Source organism: Hypanus sabinus, chromosome 1 (assembly GCF_030144855.1).
Source record: "Hypanus sabinus isolate sHypSab1 chromosome 1, sHypSab1.hap1, whole genome shotgun sequence".
Taxonomy (NCBI): domain Eukaryota; kingdom Metazoa; phylum Chordata; class Chondrichthyes; order Myliobatiformes; family Dasyatidae; genus Hypanus; species Hypanus sabinus.
This window is the reverse complement of record NC_082706.1, coordinates 130,261,990-130,280,913: the sequence shown is the minus strand read 5'-3', so window position 1 is coordinate 130,280,913 and position 18,924 is coordinate 130,261,990. Positions and strand designations below refer to the sequence as shown.

General features: G+C 39.7%; 1 protein-coding gene across 1 annotated transcript in view; it reads left to right on the top strand.

Annotated features, from left to right (window-relative positions):
• LOC132397577 (piezo-type mechanosensitive ion channel component 2-like) overlaps positions 1-18,924 on the top strand; it is a 566,872-nt gene that overhangs the window by 466,129 nt on the left and 81,819 nt on the right. Inside the window, exons 27-31 of the mRNA XM_059976392.1 lie at positions 1,483-1,579; positions 5,573-5,738; positions 6,013-6,102; positions 6,249-6,370; positions 14,193-14,264. Of these exons, the coding sequence (XP_059832375.1) occupies positions 1,483-1,579; positions 5,573-5,738; positions 6,013-6,102; positions 6,249-6,370; positions 14,193-14,264 (547 nt within the window). The remainder of the gene's footprint in view (positions 1-1,482; positions 1,580-5,572; positions 5,739-6,012; positions 6,103-6,248; positions 6,371-14,192; positions 14,265-18,924) is intronic.

Below are 18,924 nucleotides of genomic sequence, written 5' to 3'. Positions count from 1 at the left end.
ATAATGTTATATAAATTCAGCTTAGGTGCACACTCAGTTAATTCTGATAGGTAATAATTCCTGGTGTTATTTCCCTATAAATGTGGCTAACTCAGTCTTCATCCACTTTTTTCCTTGTTTAAAATCCCTAACTTTCTTCCTGATGTCCTTCTGCCAAATGTTTTCACCTTTGATAAGGTATGTTGCCCCGTGAGATGAAAGCAGGCTCGGACAGGAGAGCTGCTGCCTCAAAGCTCCAATGAGCAGCTTCAATCAGAGAGACCTGCATTCTCCCCATAATTAATGGATTTCCCCGAAATGTACATAGACCACAGAACATTTCAGCACAGGAACAGGCCTTTGACCTACAATGTTGTGCAGAATTAATTCAGCTCATTAAACAAATCCCTTTTGTCTGCATGTGGTCTGTATCCCTCCATTCTCTGCAATTCTATAGGGCTCTCTGATTGTCTGTTCCACCAACACCCTTGGCAGTACATCCCAGGTCTCTACCAATCTTTGTGTAAAAAAAACACTTCCCTATGCATCTCCTTGGAAAATTTCCCCTCTCACCTTTAATGCATACCCTTGAAATTAGACATTTCAATCCTGGGTAAAAGATTCAAGCTATTTATTTCTTCTTATAATTTTTTTAAACTTCTATCAGGTCTCCTGCTCAGCCACCACTGATCCAGAAGAAACAAGCCTACTTTGTCTGTCCTCTCCTTTATCCCTCCACTCTAGGCAACATATCGGCAAGTCATTTCTGCACCATTTCCAAAGCCTCCATATCCTTCCTGTAATGGAATGACCAGAACTGGATTAATATTCCATATGCTGTCTAACCAAAGTTTATAAAACTGCAACATTACTTTGTTACTCTTGAACTCAATGCCTTGACTGTTAAAGGCCAGCATGCCATATATCACATCTCAGCCAAACTGAGCAGGGACAACAGTTTTCCTTCCCCAACATGGAGTTGTGAACCATGCAGTCTTATTACCATCTGTGGTTTCATATTTGCCTTGTCTCAGACCAGCTATTTTTCTTCAATTTCAAATTGATCTAAAACATAGAATATAGATAGTACAGCACAGGAAAAGATGCCTTGCCTCCCAATGTCTGCACCAAATGTGATGAGAAATTAAACTAATTCTTTTCTGCCAAAGTATGATCCATAACCATTGATTCCCTCCGTGTTCATCTAAAAGCCACTATCACATCAGCTTCCAACACAACCCCCTAGAAAGTCATTCCTGACCCCTGCCACTCTGTGTGTAAAAAATAACTTGCCACGGTTCCTTTAAACATTACCCCCTCTCAGCTTGAATGCATGTACTCTACTACTTGGCATTTCTACCCTGAGAGAAAATTATTTCTGTGCCTCTTTTAAACTGATAAACTCTTATCAAGTCTCCCCTCAGCCTCTGCTGCTCCAGAGGAAAGCATATGCAAGCATTTACTCTACACAAATCTATTCATGAATATGTATTTCTGTTACAGATAGGAGCATGTGCCTATATCAATTCTTTGGTTTTGAGAGGTTGTTGGTTCATCCAAACATTTGGCCTCGTCTGTACTGTTAAGGGCTATGATGAGCGTAAGTAATCGATCCATTTAGCTTTTCTATTACACTTAGCAAAATTTCAATTTGGGCTGTATATTTGAAAAGTTCAATATCTTTCTTGTGCTCTGCTTCCAACATGATTCCATTGACCTGAAACACTAGATCTCCTATGAGGGAATGAGACAGGGTGGGTCAGATAACAGAAGTTTGTGTAGGGGAACATTTTGGATCTAGTGACCTTTATGCCATTTCAATGTAATTATGAAAAAGGATAGGTGTGGTTTTTGGGTTGAGATTTTAAATTGAAGAAAGGCCAATTCTGATTATATCAAAAAGGACCAGGCAAGTGTGAATTGGGACTGGTTGTTCAGTGGCAAAATTGTCTTTGTTAAGTGGGTAACCTCCAAAAGTGAAATTTCGAGAGCACAGAGTTTGTATGTTCCTGTCAGAATAAAAAGTAAAGATAACAGGTTTAGGGAACCTTGATTTTCGAGAGATACCAAGGCCCTTGTTCAGAAAAAGAATGCGGTGCATAGCAGGGATAGGCAGGCAGGAACAAATACGTACTTGAAGAATAGAAGAAATGCAAGAGAACGCTTAAGGAGGAAATCAGGAAGGCTAAGAGAAGACATGAAGTTGCTCTAGCAGACAAAGTAAAGGAAGATCCAAAAAGTTTCTACAGATATATTAAGAACAAAAGGATAACAAAGGACAAAACTGGTTAACTGCAAGATCAGAATAGTAATCAATGCATGGAGCTGAAAGAGATGAGGGAGATCTTAGAGTTTTTGCATATTTTTTTACTCGGAAAACGGACACAGAGTCTATAGATGTGAGGCAAAGCAGCAGAGAGGTTATGGACTCTCTACAGATTACAGAGATGTTTGCTACCTTGAGGCAAATTAGGATGCTAGTGCAAAAATTGCAGGGGCCTTATCAGAGACATTTAAAACATCCTTAGCTATGGGTGAGATGACAGAGAACTGCAGGAAAGCTAAAGTTATTCCATTGTTTAAGAAAGGCTCTAAGAATAAGCCAGCAAAATTTAGGCTTGTGAGCCTGGCACCTGTAGTGGGGAAGTAACTGGAAGGTATTCTAAGGGACCAGAGATATAATTATTTAGATAGACAGGGATTGATTCGGGATAGTCAACATGGCAGGTGTGTTATATCATGTCTGAATAATCTTACAAAGTATTTTGAAGAAGTTACCAGAAAAATTGATGAAGATAAGACAGTGGATTTTGACTACATGGAATTTAGTAAGGCTTTTAACAAGGGCATGCTTGGGAGGTTGGTCAAGAAGATTCAATCACTTGGCATTCAAGATGCGGTCATAAATTTGATCAGTATTTGGCAGAAGACATCAGAGAGTTGCTGTAAATGCGTCTGACAGGAGGACTTGGACTAGTGGTGAGCTGCAGGGATTGGTGTTGGGTCTGTTGTTTGTCATCTATGTCAATGATCTGAATGATAATGTGATGAACTGGATCAGCAAATTTCTGGATGACACCAAGATTGGAGGTGTAGTGGACAGCAGGGAAGACTATTAAAGCTTTCAGTGAGATCTCGACCAGCTTGAGAAATGGGCTGAAAATATGGCAGACAGAATTTAATGCAGACAAGTGTGAGGTGTGGCTCTTTGGGAGGACTGACCAGGGTAGCACTTACACAATGAGCAGTAGGGCACTGAGGAGAGCAATAGAACAGAAAGGGGTCTGGGAATACAGATCCATAATTCCTTGAAAGTGGCATCACAGATAGATAGGGTCATAAAGACAGCTTTTGGCACATTAGCAAAACAATATATTCAGTGCAGGAGTTGGGATATTGTGTTGAAATTGTATAAGACATTGGTGAGTTGCCAGGATTTTAAGACCTGCATTATAGGGAAAGGTTGAATAGGTTAGGACTTTATTCCTTAGAACATCGAAGATTGAGAGGAGATTTGACGGAGGTATACAAAATTATGAGGGGTTTAGGTAGGGTAAAAGCAAGTAAGCTTTTTCGCTGAGGTTGGCTGAGACTACAACTAGAGGTCATGAATTAAATGTGAAAGGTGAAATGTTTAAGGGAAGCATAAGGGGGAATTTCTTCAGTCAGAGGTTGGTGAGAGTGTGGGATGAGTTGCTAGTGGAAGTGCTGGATGCTGAGTTGATTCAACACTTAAGAGAAATTTGGATATGTATATGAATAGGAGGTGTTTGGAGGGCTTTGGTGCAGGTTGATGGGACTTAGGCAGATTAATGTTTTGGCATGGACAAGATGGGCAAAAGGACCTGTTTCTGTGCTGTAATGTTGAATAACTCCATGATTCTATGACTTCAATAATCCAGATTAAATGTGCCTGACAGCATTGGATGAAACCCACCACTCCAATTGCTGTCTGTCAGATCCATGTTTAGTCCAGATGTGGACGTTCGATTGTCCTAATGCTTGCAATGAGCAAAGTGGTTTGGAGTGTGACCAACCTGACCCCTCGTAAACTTTGCCTCCTGTTAATGTTGTGATGGATTTTACTGGGTTTCAGCTGTCTCTGAAATATGCAAATGATTTAATGCTTAACATTGAAGTTAACAATGTAGAACCATCAACAAATAATTTACTAGTTTTTGAAAAGTAGAATAATCTTTAAAAAATGTTGAATTAAATACATAAAGGTCAAAAATAATTACAATCATTAAATGTAAATAATAAATAAATAAATTTTTCCTTAAAATATAATTGAACAAAAGGGGTGTCAGAGACATTTGAGGCAACTCTCCAATATAGTCTATCAGTAAGTCCAAGACTTGTGCATGCAAACAAGTTTGGCCCCAGCTTCAGGTGGAATGGCTGAATGCAAGCAATTAGTTTGGAACAGTTAGCCATAGCTGTTGAGATTCAGTCTGACACACCATGTTGCAACATCTCCTTTTATTGCATACAACCAAGAATGAATGTGTATGGTCTATTCACCAAAATAGTTTCAATGTTAATCCTGCAACACAAACCATGTACTTCAGATAAATACTATGTGGAGATTTGTGACATATATGATTATATGATATATATGTACAATATCTGAAATACATCTTATGGAAATGTTTGATGATGAACTTCAATAAAAAATAAATTACAAAAAAAAGTATTTTCAGTTGTACGAACATTGTCACATGATTATTTAGTTTGCAAATAATGGAATCACTATCTCTGTAACCTAATTTCCAAAAGTACACCAATGTGGTCAATGGGGTTATCAAAGGAATCGTACAATTTTTAGAAGTCAGAGATCCACGTGCAAAATCAACTTCCAATGCATTGCCAGATTTGATTATAATGGATACTATGAACTGATGAGCAGTTAAGTAGATATCCTTTTATTTCCTTAAGATGTCCTTATTCCATCATATTTTCTGTACTGAATCCTGTATATTTATCACCTTCAGTGAAAACCTGTTGCTCCAGCTGCCCATTTCCTTTTGTTCATGATTTGAAGTTAGAGTTGAAATTGGTTTGTGGTGTGCCATACCCAATTTGATTGTCACTTATGAGCAGAAGATTGGGAAGGACTTTATTACTGATGTTGGTTATCCTTTAGTTTTAAATAACGGGAATGTTTGAATATTTTATCAGTGTTCATGGAACTCACATATTTCAGATGTATTCATTTATCTTTAAGAGTAAGGATGTTCTGGTGAAATTTAACAACACATTTCACTCTATGTTTTGATGTACATGCGAGAAATAAATGAATCTGAATCTAAAAATGGGCAAGATTTAGTGCAATGCATAAATCGATGATCATTACAATCTACCTCATTATGGCCTTGCGTCTTACTGTTTGCACTTTCTCTGTAACATATTACTTTGCATTCTGTTCTTGCTTTATACTTGTACTACTTCAGTGCATTTAAGTGATGAAATCATCCGTATGGTTGGCTTGCAAAACAAAGTATTTCTCTGTGCCCTAATGCATATGAAATTAACAAATCAATTTACCAACTTTGATTTTTTGCTGATCTAAAAGAATATTTTTCTTCCACAGCTCCTCCAGAGAACCTTAAGAAATGCCCATTGCCAAGTGGTGAAGCAGGCATTATATGGGATAGTATATGTTTCTCCTTTCTACTGCTACAGAGGAGAGTCTTTATGAGTTACTATTTCCTGCATGTAGTGGCGGACATAAAATCCGCTCAAATACTTGCATCAAGGTAAGCTTAAAATAAATAAATCTTAACATCAATATGGGACTGAAGATAATTCAGTATAAATTTATCATTTTACCATAAACATTAATTAGTCTAGCCACTTTAAATTAGTTTATGTCATTCTTCCATTGACTGTGTTGAAATTTCTTCATTTTTGGAGGAAACAATTTAGTATCAAATGATCAATATTTTCTTTTATTTAAAGAAGCATTTTAAGTGTAGCTTTTATTTGGTAATAATTTTCTGTTTACTATAAATGCCTCATGTATTGTTACAGAGGTGCAGAACTATTTCAAGCAACAATTGTTAAAGCTGTGAAGGCCAGACTCGAAGAGGAAAAGAAGTCAATGGACCAACTCAAGAGACAGTAGGCCATTCTATGTGATACCTTGTATGAGTATACCTTTCCAGGGAATTATATGACTGCTTGTGAATGCTTGTTGAAGTTAAAGAATCGTTACCTAATGTATTCATTCATGCTCCATTCACGTACAAATCATTTACTCTAAACAGGATGGATCGCATCAAAACAAGACAGCAGAAGTATAAAAAAGGCAAAGAGAGGATGCTGAGTTTGACACAGTCAGTTGATGCGCAGGGTAATAAGGTGAAGCAGGAAGATGATGATGATGAAGGTATTTCAACATATTCTATGGAATGCATGCCTGCTGCATGCATTTTAATTCTACAATTGACCAATATCATTTATACATCTTGACAGCTCATTACAGCTGCGGCTGAACGACAATGTTTTGTATTTGATATGTGTTATTTGAAGCACAGTTGAATTAATATGAGCACATACCTCAAGTCAAATCAAAGTAAATTTATTATCAAAGTACCTATAGTGTATGTCATCATATACCACATAGAAATTCATTTTTGCAGGCATTTACAGGAAGATACAAAGTAAATGCAGTGTCTTCATTGCAGGAACGATGAGTTAAGACCATTTCTGTCTCATTGACAATTAAGAGGCCTTTTATCTCCATGTTGGAGTCATGGCTAAACCAATTATAATCCAACATCCATCAGAGTTGCTATTGACTGAAATGCTATCAATATATATATACTTTATACACATAATTAATGATCTAGCAGAGTAAAAAAAAAAGTCCTTACATATTTTATTGGAAGCATACTATTTATTGCTTGTTTATCTTGGACCCTGGTTGTTTTAGAAACTAATATTTACAAATGTTAGAGACCATGTCACTTTTACTGGAGGACTGTGAAAATCTGAGGAGTGGATTAAGAATGTTTTCTATATTTTCATTGTTATTGATGTCAGTGGGCAGTGAGTGACATGAAGTAATGTTATTGAGTACACTTTGCAACAGAAGAGATTTTGTATGTGTGGCATAATCAAAGTACTGTTAAGGCCTGATTGGTATTCAGGAAAGAATGTGGTAAACAGGTACAGCAGGCTGCCTATTTGTTGTTCTCAGATTGCTTTCATCTACCTTCCCATTCTCCACCCACAAAGCCCTGTGCAGGATTAAAACCATGAAGAAATACGAAACTGACAATTTTTTTAAAAAATCAAGGCATTGCTTAAAAGAGTACCAATGCAAACCAGTATACTGAATGCAATGAGCAAATGGGACTTGTCTGAGTTAGGACGCTGTCAGTAAAGTATCGGATCACCTCTGAATGGGGGAGGAGGGTGATGATGCTGTGATAATGTGGATTGAATTGGAAAAGTCTGACCCAGAGGTAACAAAGGAAGAGGTGCAGGTTTCAGCAGAGGATAAGCTGAGACAAGGCAGTGTCAGATGATAATACAGAGGTATAAGTAATTACTTGTAGAGGTGACCTGAGTAAGTGGTAGACACCTGTACTTTCCTAACATTTTGGAACTGTTTAGATCAGCATTTAATGGCATAGAAAGCTACAGACCAAGTGCTGGGCAATGTGATTAGAGTGGATAGATTAGTGATGCCAGTATTGACATGACTGGCCAAAGAGCAGTCCCCATGCTGTATAATTTTCATGGTTCCATGACTCTAGAAGAATAAGGTTACTGGTTGAGGATTCATAGCATCATAGAGCACAGGACCCAGCCCTTTGGCTCAGCAGGTCTGTGCCAACCATTAAGCATCCATCTGCACTAATCTCACTTTCTTATTTTCCCTACAATTCCAGCAGCTCCTCCTAGATTCTACCTCACACCTGCACCCCAGGGGAATTTACAGTGCAAAATTGACCAACTAACTGCATGGCTTTGGAATGTTGGAGGAAATGGGGAGAGGGTGCAAACTCCATACAGATACCACATGTTGTTGGAACTGTGAGTCAGCAACTCTATCAGAATTGGAATCACGGACATACCATATGTTGTGAGATTTGTTGTTTTGTGGCTTGAGTGCAAGACATAAGAAAATTACTACAACTTACAAAAATAAATAAATAGTGCAGAAGAGGAGTAGCAAAGTCATGTTCATGGATTCATGGACCATTCAGAAATCAGTTGGTGGAGGGGAAGAAGGTGTGCCTAAAATGTTGAATATGAGTTTTCCTGCTCCTGATGGTACTAATAAAAATAGGGTGTGTCCTAGATGGTGAAGTTCCTTAATGGTTGATGCTACCTTCTTGAGGCACATCCTTTTTTGAAGATATCCTTGATGATGGGGATCTGGCTGTGTCTGCAACCCAATCTTTCGATCCTGTGCGTTGGAGTTTCCGTACCAGGTGGTGAAGCAACCGGTCTGACTGCTCTACAGCATATACGTGTCGATATTTGCAAATGTATTTGCTGTGATGTACCAAAATGTTCTCAAGCTCCTAATGAAGTACAGCCAGAGGCTTGCCCTCTTTGTGATTCTATGCCAGCTGATGAGGCAGAACCTCTGGTCTTCCCAGTGCTTCATTGGAGGAAATCTTTAGTCACACAGGCAGACTTGCAGTTGGAAGGCACAAAATGGCTGGTGGTGATTTAGGGATGGGAAGTCTCAGAACCCATGTGAAAACTGACATTATGTCTGAAGATGATGTTGCCAAGGTGCATGCACAGATAAAAAATGGGAAAGGAGCCAAGAGTGGATCCATAGTGGATTGGGGACACAGATAGAAAACAGGAAAGCAAAAACCAATTGCTGGATGAACTCAGTGGGTAATCCTACACATGCAGTCTTGGGTCTTTCTAGATATGAATGGAACCAGGCAAGTGTGCTCCTTCCCAATTGGGTAATGCAGAGGGATCACTTAGGAACTCGGGACAATCTCAAACAAAGGGACATAGTTTCATGATTAGAGATCAGACATTTTATTTCTTCTTCTATGAGCAGAATTAGGATATTTGGTCCATCAAATTTGCTCCAATGTTTCATCATGGCTGATCCATTTCCCTCTCAACCCTTTCTCTCACCTTCTCCCAGTAACCTTTCACGCCCTGACTAATCCTGTCAACCTCCGCTTTAAGTACAACCAATGACCTGGCCTCCACACAGCCGCCTGTCGCAATTAATTCCACAGATTCACTGTTCTCTGGCTAAAGAAATTCCTCCTCATCTCCATTCCAAATGGACACCCCTCTAATCTGAGCCAGTACGCTCTGGTCCAAGACTCTCTGACCATAGGAAACATACTCTCCATATCAGAATCAGAATCAGACTTTAATCACCAAGTACCTGTACACATACAAGGAATTTACTTCCGGCAGATGTTGGCTCTCTGCTCATAACAATAATAATGATAAATATAAATGAAAATATAGATTATACATACAGGTAGTGCAATCCAAGTCATAGTTAGCTGACAGTTAACCGACAGTTAACTGTTCAGCAAAGCGACCGCAGTAGGGAAAAAACTTCTCCAGTGCCTATTAGTCTTAGTCTGGAGGGATCTGAAGCACCTACCAGATGGAAGCAGTTCAAACAGTCCGTGCGCAGGATGGAAGGAGTCCTTTATGATGTTCCCCACCCTCTTCTTCAACCTGGAAGAGTACAGGTCCACAATAGAGGGCAGGGAGGCTCCAATGATGCGCTCGGCAGTCCTCACTGTGCGCTGTAGTCTGGTTCTATCCTGCTTGGTGGCGGCTCCAAACCACACAGTGATGGAGGTGCACAGGACAGACTCAGTGACTGCAGTGTAGAACTGCAGCAGCAATTCCTGAGGCAGACCGTATTTCCTCAAGAGCCGCAGGAAGTACATCCGCTGCTGGGCCTTCTTCAGGATGGAGCTGATGTTCTGCTCCCACTTCAGATCCTGAGAGATGGTGGTTCCCAGGAACCTGAAGTTCTCCACGGTGGACACAGGGCTGCCGAGGACTGTGAGGGGGGACATGTCTCCTGAAATCCGCTATCATCTCCTTTGTCTTGAGCGTGTTCAGCTCCAGATTGTTCCGACTGCACCAGAGCGCCAGTTGGTCCACCTGCTGTCGATATGCAGACTCTTCACTGTTCTGGATAAGTCCGATGATGGTGGTGTTGTCTGCAAACTTCAAAAGCTTCACATAGGGGTTGGAGGAGGTGCAGTCATTGGTGTAGAGGGAGAACAGCAGTGGAGAGAGGACACACCCCTGGGGGGCGCCGGTGTTGGTGATTCGAGTATCCGAGGTGACCTGTCCCATCCTTACCTGCTGACTTCTGTTGGTCAGAAAGCTGTAAATCCAATCGCAGAGGTCAGGTGGCACAGTGAGGTGAGACAATTTGGAGCAGAGGGTATGAGGGATGATGGTGTTAAACGCCGAACTGAAATCCACAAACAGCATCCGAGCATAGGTCCCAGGACGATCCAGATGTTGCAGGATATAGTGTAGTCCCAGGCTGACTGCATTGTCTACTGACCTATTTGCCCGGTAGGCAAACTGCAGGGGATCCAGCAGGCTGCTGGTGAGGGTCTTCAAGGTGGTTCAACACCAAGCGTTCAAAGGATTTCATGACCACAGATGTCAGTGCGACAGGTCTGTAGTCGTTCAGTCCTGTGATGGTGGGTTTCTTGGGGACCGGGATGATGGTAGAGCGCTTGAAGCAAGTCGGAACCGCACTCAGCTCCAGAGATCTATTAAAGAGCTGAGTGAAGATGGGAGCCAGCTGATCAGCACAGGCTCGTAGACAGGAGGGGGAGACCCCATCTGGGCCTGGAGATTTTCGGGTCTTAAGTCGCTGGAACAGTCGACATACTTCTCCTTCGTTGATTCTAAGCTGTGATCTAGGGGGGGCTGGGCAGAGATGGTGGGGAGGTGATTGCAGTAATTGGGGGATGTGCCAGTGAGTGATGGTCGAGGGAAGACAGGAAGAGAGACCAAAGAGGGGGGAGGGACAGGTGTAAGATGGACCCTCTCAAATCTACAGTAAAAGGTATTAAGGTCGTCAGCCAAAGCTTTGTTAACCTCAGCGGGGGGGGGGGGGGGGCAGTGCGTCTCCTGTAGCCAGTATATCCACTATATTTAGGCCTTTCAGCATTCAATATGTTTCAGTGAGAACCCCACCCCCCATCATCCTTCTAAATTCCAGCGAACAACAGCCCAGATCCATCAATTGCTCCTCATATGATAAGCCTTTCATTCTCAGGTACCTCCTCTGAACTGTCTCAAATGTCAGCACTTTCTTTCTTACATAAGAGGCCCAAAACTGTTTTCAATACTCCAAGGCCTCACAAATGCTTTATAAAGCCTCAGCATTACATCCTTGCTTTTATATTCTAGTCCTCTCGAAATGAGTGCTCTCCACTGACTTAACCTGCAAATTTAAAACTGACAGAATTAAAATTCCTTCTTGCAAATGATGGGGTCTCTCCGGATTTCTCTACCACAGGGAAATGTGGAGGCTATCTCATTGGAAATATTTTAAATGGAGTTAGGTCGAGGAAGTGAGGTTATGGGGAACTGTGCAGAAGAGGAGATGATGATTGAGGTGGATCAGCCATGATTATATTAAATGGCAGAGCTGGCTGGAGGTGCTTTGCAGCCAATTCCTGCTCCTATTTTTGTATTCTTGTGGACCAAAAACTACTGACAGGCCAAGAAGGAAGAGGGAAGTAGATTTTCTTTTCTACAATCATGTAGAATAACACAACAGGTTAAAAGAATAAGTGTCCCTAATGCGGTCAAGTCCCAAAGATAAGTAAGCCAATAAGGTAATAAAGTTGATAGTAATTCTATACTTGATAGATGATCATTTCATTGGTGAAATTCCAATGGAGATATTTTGATAAGTGAGTAATTCTGCAGTCAGACCATAATTATGTTATGACTATTTCAGAGACACTTTCACAGTAAGATTAATTTATTCATCTTTATGACTGATCCAGTATTTCTGGAACATAACAGTTGGTAGTCAAAATCAACATACGTTGCATTTTTAAACCTTGATTAAGAAGATCAGTTTTTCGGTTTCCATCTTTGGCTAATATATAATTCACCTCCAGAAGCTACTCTTTCAATGCTTAATGTTTTAACTATAGATGCAAAACCCTTTTGTTATATTTTCATTACAGTTTTCAGATCAATGCAGTATGGAAATAAGTTTTATGACCCAACTTATCTGTGTCAACCAAGCTGATCCCATTGGCTTGCATTTCGTCTATAGCCTTCTAACCATTTACTATCCAAATATCTTTTAAATGTTGTTATTCTACTTGCTTCAACCAGTTTCTCTGGCAGCTCAATTCATATATGCACCATCCTCTGTATGAAGATGTTGCTCCTTGGATCACCTTTAAATGTTTCAACTTTTACCTTAAAACTACACCCTCTAGTACTTCCCTGGAGGGAAAATACACTATGTGCATCCACCCGATCCATACCCCTCATGAATCTGGGTTAGCTGTTGGCTGGGGTTCCTGAAAATTCTTTCATTTCTATAGCATCTTTCACAACATCAGAATGTCCCAACATACCTATAAAAGTGTGTTCTCGACTTGGGGGGGGGGGGGATCTTAACCTTCAGTGGAAGTGCAATTAAGAAGGATCTAATGCAAGCATTGCACCTAAATCTGTTGTTGATTCATAGAATTATACAGCATGGAAACTGCCATCTTCTTTCCAGATTTGGTGGAAGGGAAAATTAAAGTTTTTAACTATTGCTGGAATAGTGCCAGGTACAGGGCTGGACTTGTGTGATAGAAGCCCCTTATATTTAGTGGACTGCTGTTGATACTATGCATGGTGCATCTATGACAGTTAGATGTGGCAGAGAGTAACTGTATCCCATTCTTAGAAATAGGGAAGGAGAAATGAGTTCCCGTTTTTGCATCATTCATACAAATATCAGGTTGTGATTCAACATTATCAATCCATTCTCTGAGCATCATGAACTGATATACATCCAGTTAAAATATTTTCCTAACTTTTTATGGAATGTCCTTATGATTATTTATTTCTTGTTATTATTCAGTTGTCATTGCCAGGGCATGATCTATTAGTAGTAAAAGCCTAGCAATTACTGCCACTATGGATAGACTGGTATTGAAAGGATTTGTATAACGTTCCTTTGCTATCCATTTAATGCAGGCAGTTTTTCAGTTTGCTTCCAATGGACAATGTCACTTTTAAAACAAAAAGTAAGGAACTGTCATGCAAATTTCTAGCAGTAATCAATAGGCTAAAATCAGTAATTAATGAATACTCAGACTCACATTTGTCCGGAGGCAAAACGAGTTGCACTGGTGCAAAGCTATGAAATAAGTACTGATGAATTGAGTAGTGTATCTTATTCATATGTGTTTCCTTTTATTGTCAAAAAGAAAAGTGTTTGGGCATTTTTAATTGAAGGACTGGTACATTGATAATTTAGGAGATGTGAGATCTCTATTACAATGCAGTAATAAATATGCATGGGATAGGTGAGATCCCTTTATCATTAGATAATGCACCAGATTAGAATGAAACAATACTTTTGCCACAACCAATTCATATCTGAAACCCGTTCACAATGTTGATGAACATGATGTTCTTTGTTTGGACTGGGATAGAGAGGTTGATCAGTGAAAGTGGGTTCCTCTTTTGGGGAAAGACATACTGGAAAAAAGGGCAACCGGGCAGACTCTAAGGAGTTTGCCAGTAAATTTGTCAACTCCACACATTCTGACACACCCTCAGCTACTTGATCCTTTGTCCTTTCAGTTTAAATTAAGCTCCATGAATATTTTTAATTATATAGAATTATCAGTAGTTTGGCTGATTTTAAAAGTTTTAAACATGAAGTTGGTTTGAACTATCTGGCAGAAAACCAAATATCTTAAACCAATTTCATAATTAAAAACAACAATTAATGCTAGGGGGAAACCACTCTGGAAATGGGGAGATAATTCGTATTATGGATGTCCTGAGAAAAAGTGCAATAGTTACTGTCTTTGTATTACTAAAGTACTTTTTCTCTTGCATGAAATTGCTTGTAAACATGTTTCGGCATGTGTAAACCTCATGAGTTGTAAACTCTGCTGATATCAGACATGCCCACCTGATCATTTTGCTTTTGTTTGACAAAATTAATGTTTGGACCTATTTTGTTTTAGGAGAACCAGAGAAAGAGAAAGCCAAGGGCAAAAAAAAGCAGTGGTGGCGACCCTGGGTTGACCATGCTTCCAGTAGGTTTGCCTCAATCATCTGTTGTATGTGCTACTCATAAACCAAATTTCCTTGAATAGACAACTGCACATCTGAAAATTTCAGTTTTAAAAAAATAATGAATCAATGTTTCTTCGAGCTCAAAGCATGGATTTGTTTTTATCCTACTGTTGTTATTTTGATGGGCTTTATGGGTCAGTTTTAATTAAGGATGGACAGATGCCAATTTGCTGCATCTAAGTCATTCTCTACTCATTCACCATAATTATTTGAATCCATGTTGAATGCATAACCAATTGTGAAACTATAGCTGTATTAATTATCATCTGACCATTTTGCATTGCACTGTATCTGATCAGTCTTTGAAGCTGTTAGTTCAGTCATTCTTTGCCTGCCAAATTTTGAACATTTTATTGGATGCAATTAAGGAATTTGAGTTATACAGCATTGTTTTTCAATTGCAATTAACTGACCTACTACATAAAGTAATTCAGTTTTTCAGGAGCAGCTGCAGGCACTAATAGTCAGATGGAAGTCAATTGCTTTTTTTATTTATTGGTTATGAACACAACATGGAAACAAAAATTAAATGGTTGATTATTAAAGGACACAGTATCTTAGCTTTCTCAAGTTTTTTTCCTGATCTATAAAGCCACCTGTGTTAATGCAGCTTGTTAATGCACACAGGAAGCATAACAATGCTGTTCAGCCAGTCAGTAAGACTTCATTACTTGCACCTGTTTGACACAATCAAGCGGCCTCCTTTATTGATGTGTTTTGGGTTGAATTTTATTTATGTGAATAAACGAGGCATGAAAGTAATGAAAGTCTTGATCTATTCAAGGGAATGAAGTATTTGTTAAATGTATGACACCAAACCAAATTGGTTATTTTGGAGGCTAAGGTCAGTTCTGGGATGCTGTGAGCTTTTGGGGGGAGGGTGTGACTTCATTCGAGGTTTGCTGGGACTGCTTGATTTTCACACAGAATTGTCATTAATTTTCACAACTGATTCCTTTCTGTCTATTTATAATTTTGAAAAGCCAAATCCATTTGACACCTTTAAAGTGGTTAGCTTGAGCTTACTATTAAGATATTTGGCTTCAGTTATTTTGGACAATTGGTGTGGGTAAACAAGCTTAATTGTCATTCGGCCATATATGAATGCCATGAATACAGCCAAATGAAACAGTGTTACTCCAAAGCCAAGCTGAAAAGCACAGTACCAATAGCCATGCACAGCACAGGGCATATATTGCACATAGAACATGCAGGATGGGAAGCACATACGATACCTTGAAAAGGTATTCAGCTCCCACAATAATTTTCACACTTTACTGTCTCATTTTTTAAATTTAAAATATACTGAAGTAGTATTTTTGAGGTAATTTACAAAGCATTATGCATCATGTCAAATCAAAAGAAAAATTCTAAAACCCTGTCCAAAAATTACTAAAAATTAAAAACCAAAATTATGAGGCTGAAAAAATATTCATGCCCTTTGTGATTATTATGCTAACTATCCTCAGGTGTAATACATTACCAACTCATCCAATTTGCTAATGTAGGAAACTGGAGGATCGCCTGTTTTCAATGAATTCGTAAGAATAAATATCACCTGTCTCTGTAAGGTCCAACTGTATGGTAGATTCTCAACAGATGAAAACCAATATGAAGACAAAAAAGCAATCAAAACCATTCAGGGATATGAGAATAGAGAGGCACAAATCTGGGAAAAAGTAGACGACCATCTCAAGGGCGCTGAACATACCTCGGAGCTCAGTGTCTGCCTAGCCACATTGCCCAGTTCAGGCCACCCTGCTAAACTTCATTCCTGGAGAAGAAAGGCACTTATAAGAGAGGTTACTGCGATGCGAACAGTCATTCTGAGTGAACAACAGAAGTCAGTGGCTGCGATTGAAGATGATGTTCATGGCTCCACAATCTCTCAGGCCTTGCACAAAAAGGGTATTTGTGGACGAGTGGCAAGGAAGAAATCCTGGCTAAAAATAAATCTTTGTCCATAAACACTTTGCAAAGCATCACTTTGAAGATACCATAATGATATGGAAGAAGGATGAGACTAAAGTGGAAATTTTTGGCCTCAACACTAACTGATAGGTGTGGCATAAATCTAATACTGCACATCAGCCATCCCCGGTGTAAAATATTGTGGAGACAGCATCATGCTATGGAGATGCTCTTCAGCAGCTCAAAGCACACGGCCAGAGCAACATCAAATGAAGAAAATTGATGTCCTTAAGTGACCCAGACAGTGTCCTGTCCTTAACTGATCAAACATCTCTGGCAAGACGTCCAACTGACCCGGCACACTGACCTGAGTGATTTTACAATGAGGAATGAATAAATCTTGTTCCATTGCATTGTGCAATGCTAATAGAGATACATTCAAAAAGACTACTGACTGTAATAGCAGAGAGAGGTGGCTCAACTGAGCACTGAACAAATGGGAATGAATACTTTTGAACTGCTGACATTTCAGGTTTTGAATTTTTAGTTTCTCATGCTTTACGATTTTCCCTGTATTTTGGGCTCTGCTGTGGGGAAAAAAAGAGAGCATGCAATTCACAAATAAAAACTCTCTGTTAAATTGATCAAATTCCCTGGTTGTAGTACTCATTTATGTGAACAAGGGGTTGGGGGCTCAATACTTTTTCAAGGCACGGTATATCAATAAAATACAGTCACACCAAAAAATATTGTCCAGGTCCATGAGTGTTGCAGCATTCTAACACAATACAGCTTGTCTTCCGCCAAGCAAGCACTGGGGGTGGTGGGGAGGGAAACTAACTCCAGTTTGGATGCCATGCCACAGGCGCCCACAGTACTCTGCTGGAGCAAGCCAACTCCAACGCTTCTCTCCTGGGCAGCAGTAAACAGGCAACACCAGGCTTGAGGCCTAGTCCTCGTTATGCCCCTGCCATCCAGCAATAAATAGGTGAATTAGACCGCAGCATTGCATATTAGCAATGTCCAACAGGGTCTTGCATTCACAAGAAAAGCAGCTAAGACAAATGCTGTTAGAATGAGCACTGCCTTCATGCACAGATTCCTCCAATGCCTCTCTGCCAGAGGCAGCAGCGCAATCCCCAGCAAGTTCAGCTCCTTCTGTTTCTCCACCAATGTGCAATTCACTGATTTAAGTTTTTAATGCCCAAGCAGGATCTTGGGATTGAAAAAAAAGTGTTTAAAAAAAAGACAATGACACTTTTCCTGGTCCCCATAGAAGCCACTACAACTGAGCTTGCCACCATTTTATAAACCATTCTTTATAAGTGTGTTAGCAATGTGCTAAATCATGCTAATGGCTGTCAAGTTCTCCTGAAGAGAATCACTAAACACGCATCATGGCATTTTGGGCTGTTTTACCCGTCCGTTTTCCAGTCAAGGAGGAGTTGATAACCTCTTGAACAATGCGACTGGATACATTTCTTATCTGGTACTTCAACCTTTATCTGATTCTGTTCATACCTCATATTTATTTCATATTTTCTTATGATATAGACATCCATTTGACCCACTGAGTCTATGCTATCTCCCATGAATCCTATTCCTCATGACTTTAATCAACCTTCAAAATGAGTTATATCAACCAAGCTGAGACTCAACACAGGTTAGAGGAACAGCACCTCAGATTCCATATTGGTAACCTCCAACCTGATGGCAGGAATATCAAATTCTCTATCTCACAATAACCTCACATTTCTATTCCCCCTTTTTGTTCCTGTTATTCCACCAGCCCCCATTACCCCATCTCTTTACCTTCCACTGCCACCCACACATTCCTTCCACTGGTTCCTCTCCTCACCTCACCTTTATTCTATAATCCACTGTCCTCTCCTATCAGATTCCATCTTGTTCAGCCTTTGCACTTACACCTATCACCTCCGAGCTTCTTACTTCTTTGCCACTCCCTGTCCCTACCTCTCTATCACACTCCCTCTCAGCTGGATCCACCTATCACTGGCATCTCTTTCCTTTTTGTTCTTGATATTGTGTCTCAATCCAAGAAGTGAATTGTTCATTTGACTGTTCTCCCCATAGATGTTGCCTGACTCATTGAGTTTCGCTGGGTTTTTCTGTATTACTGTACAATTAAGTTTTTTTACTTTTCTGTAACTCACTTTTTAAAGTACCTTTTATTATTTAATTCAATTGTGAACATTTTAAAACATCTCTGGCTGCATTGAATACTGTGGTGAGGGCATCGCATGGCACAAAAGCCATCAGAACAATGATAGATCAGGGTTCATTCAGGGGCTTCCTCTCCACTCTCTATCTGCTCCACTACAGCAGAGCCCCAGGACCAAAGCCTCAGTGTTACTGGGAATCCTGCAAGCGCAAACCTACAAAATTAAGACTAACATTCAAATGCCATGATCTGGTCAATACTTCTCACCTTGTATTTAAACGCACAAGTTAAAACCATCTGCTGATTCAGCTACATCTACCTTCATTGTCCTCATCCCACCTGCATCCCTTACTCCTATGATTAAGCAATTACCCTTTCGATGTAAATACAGTGAAAATATAACTAGACAGAAAGATGTGTGAAGTCAATGACAATTTACTTTCATTATGTGATTCGTTTTACAAGTGAATACTGAATTGATTGTAAGGTATAATATATTATTATTTAAATAGTTTATTTGCAATTCA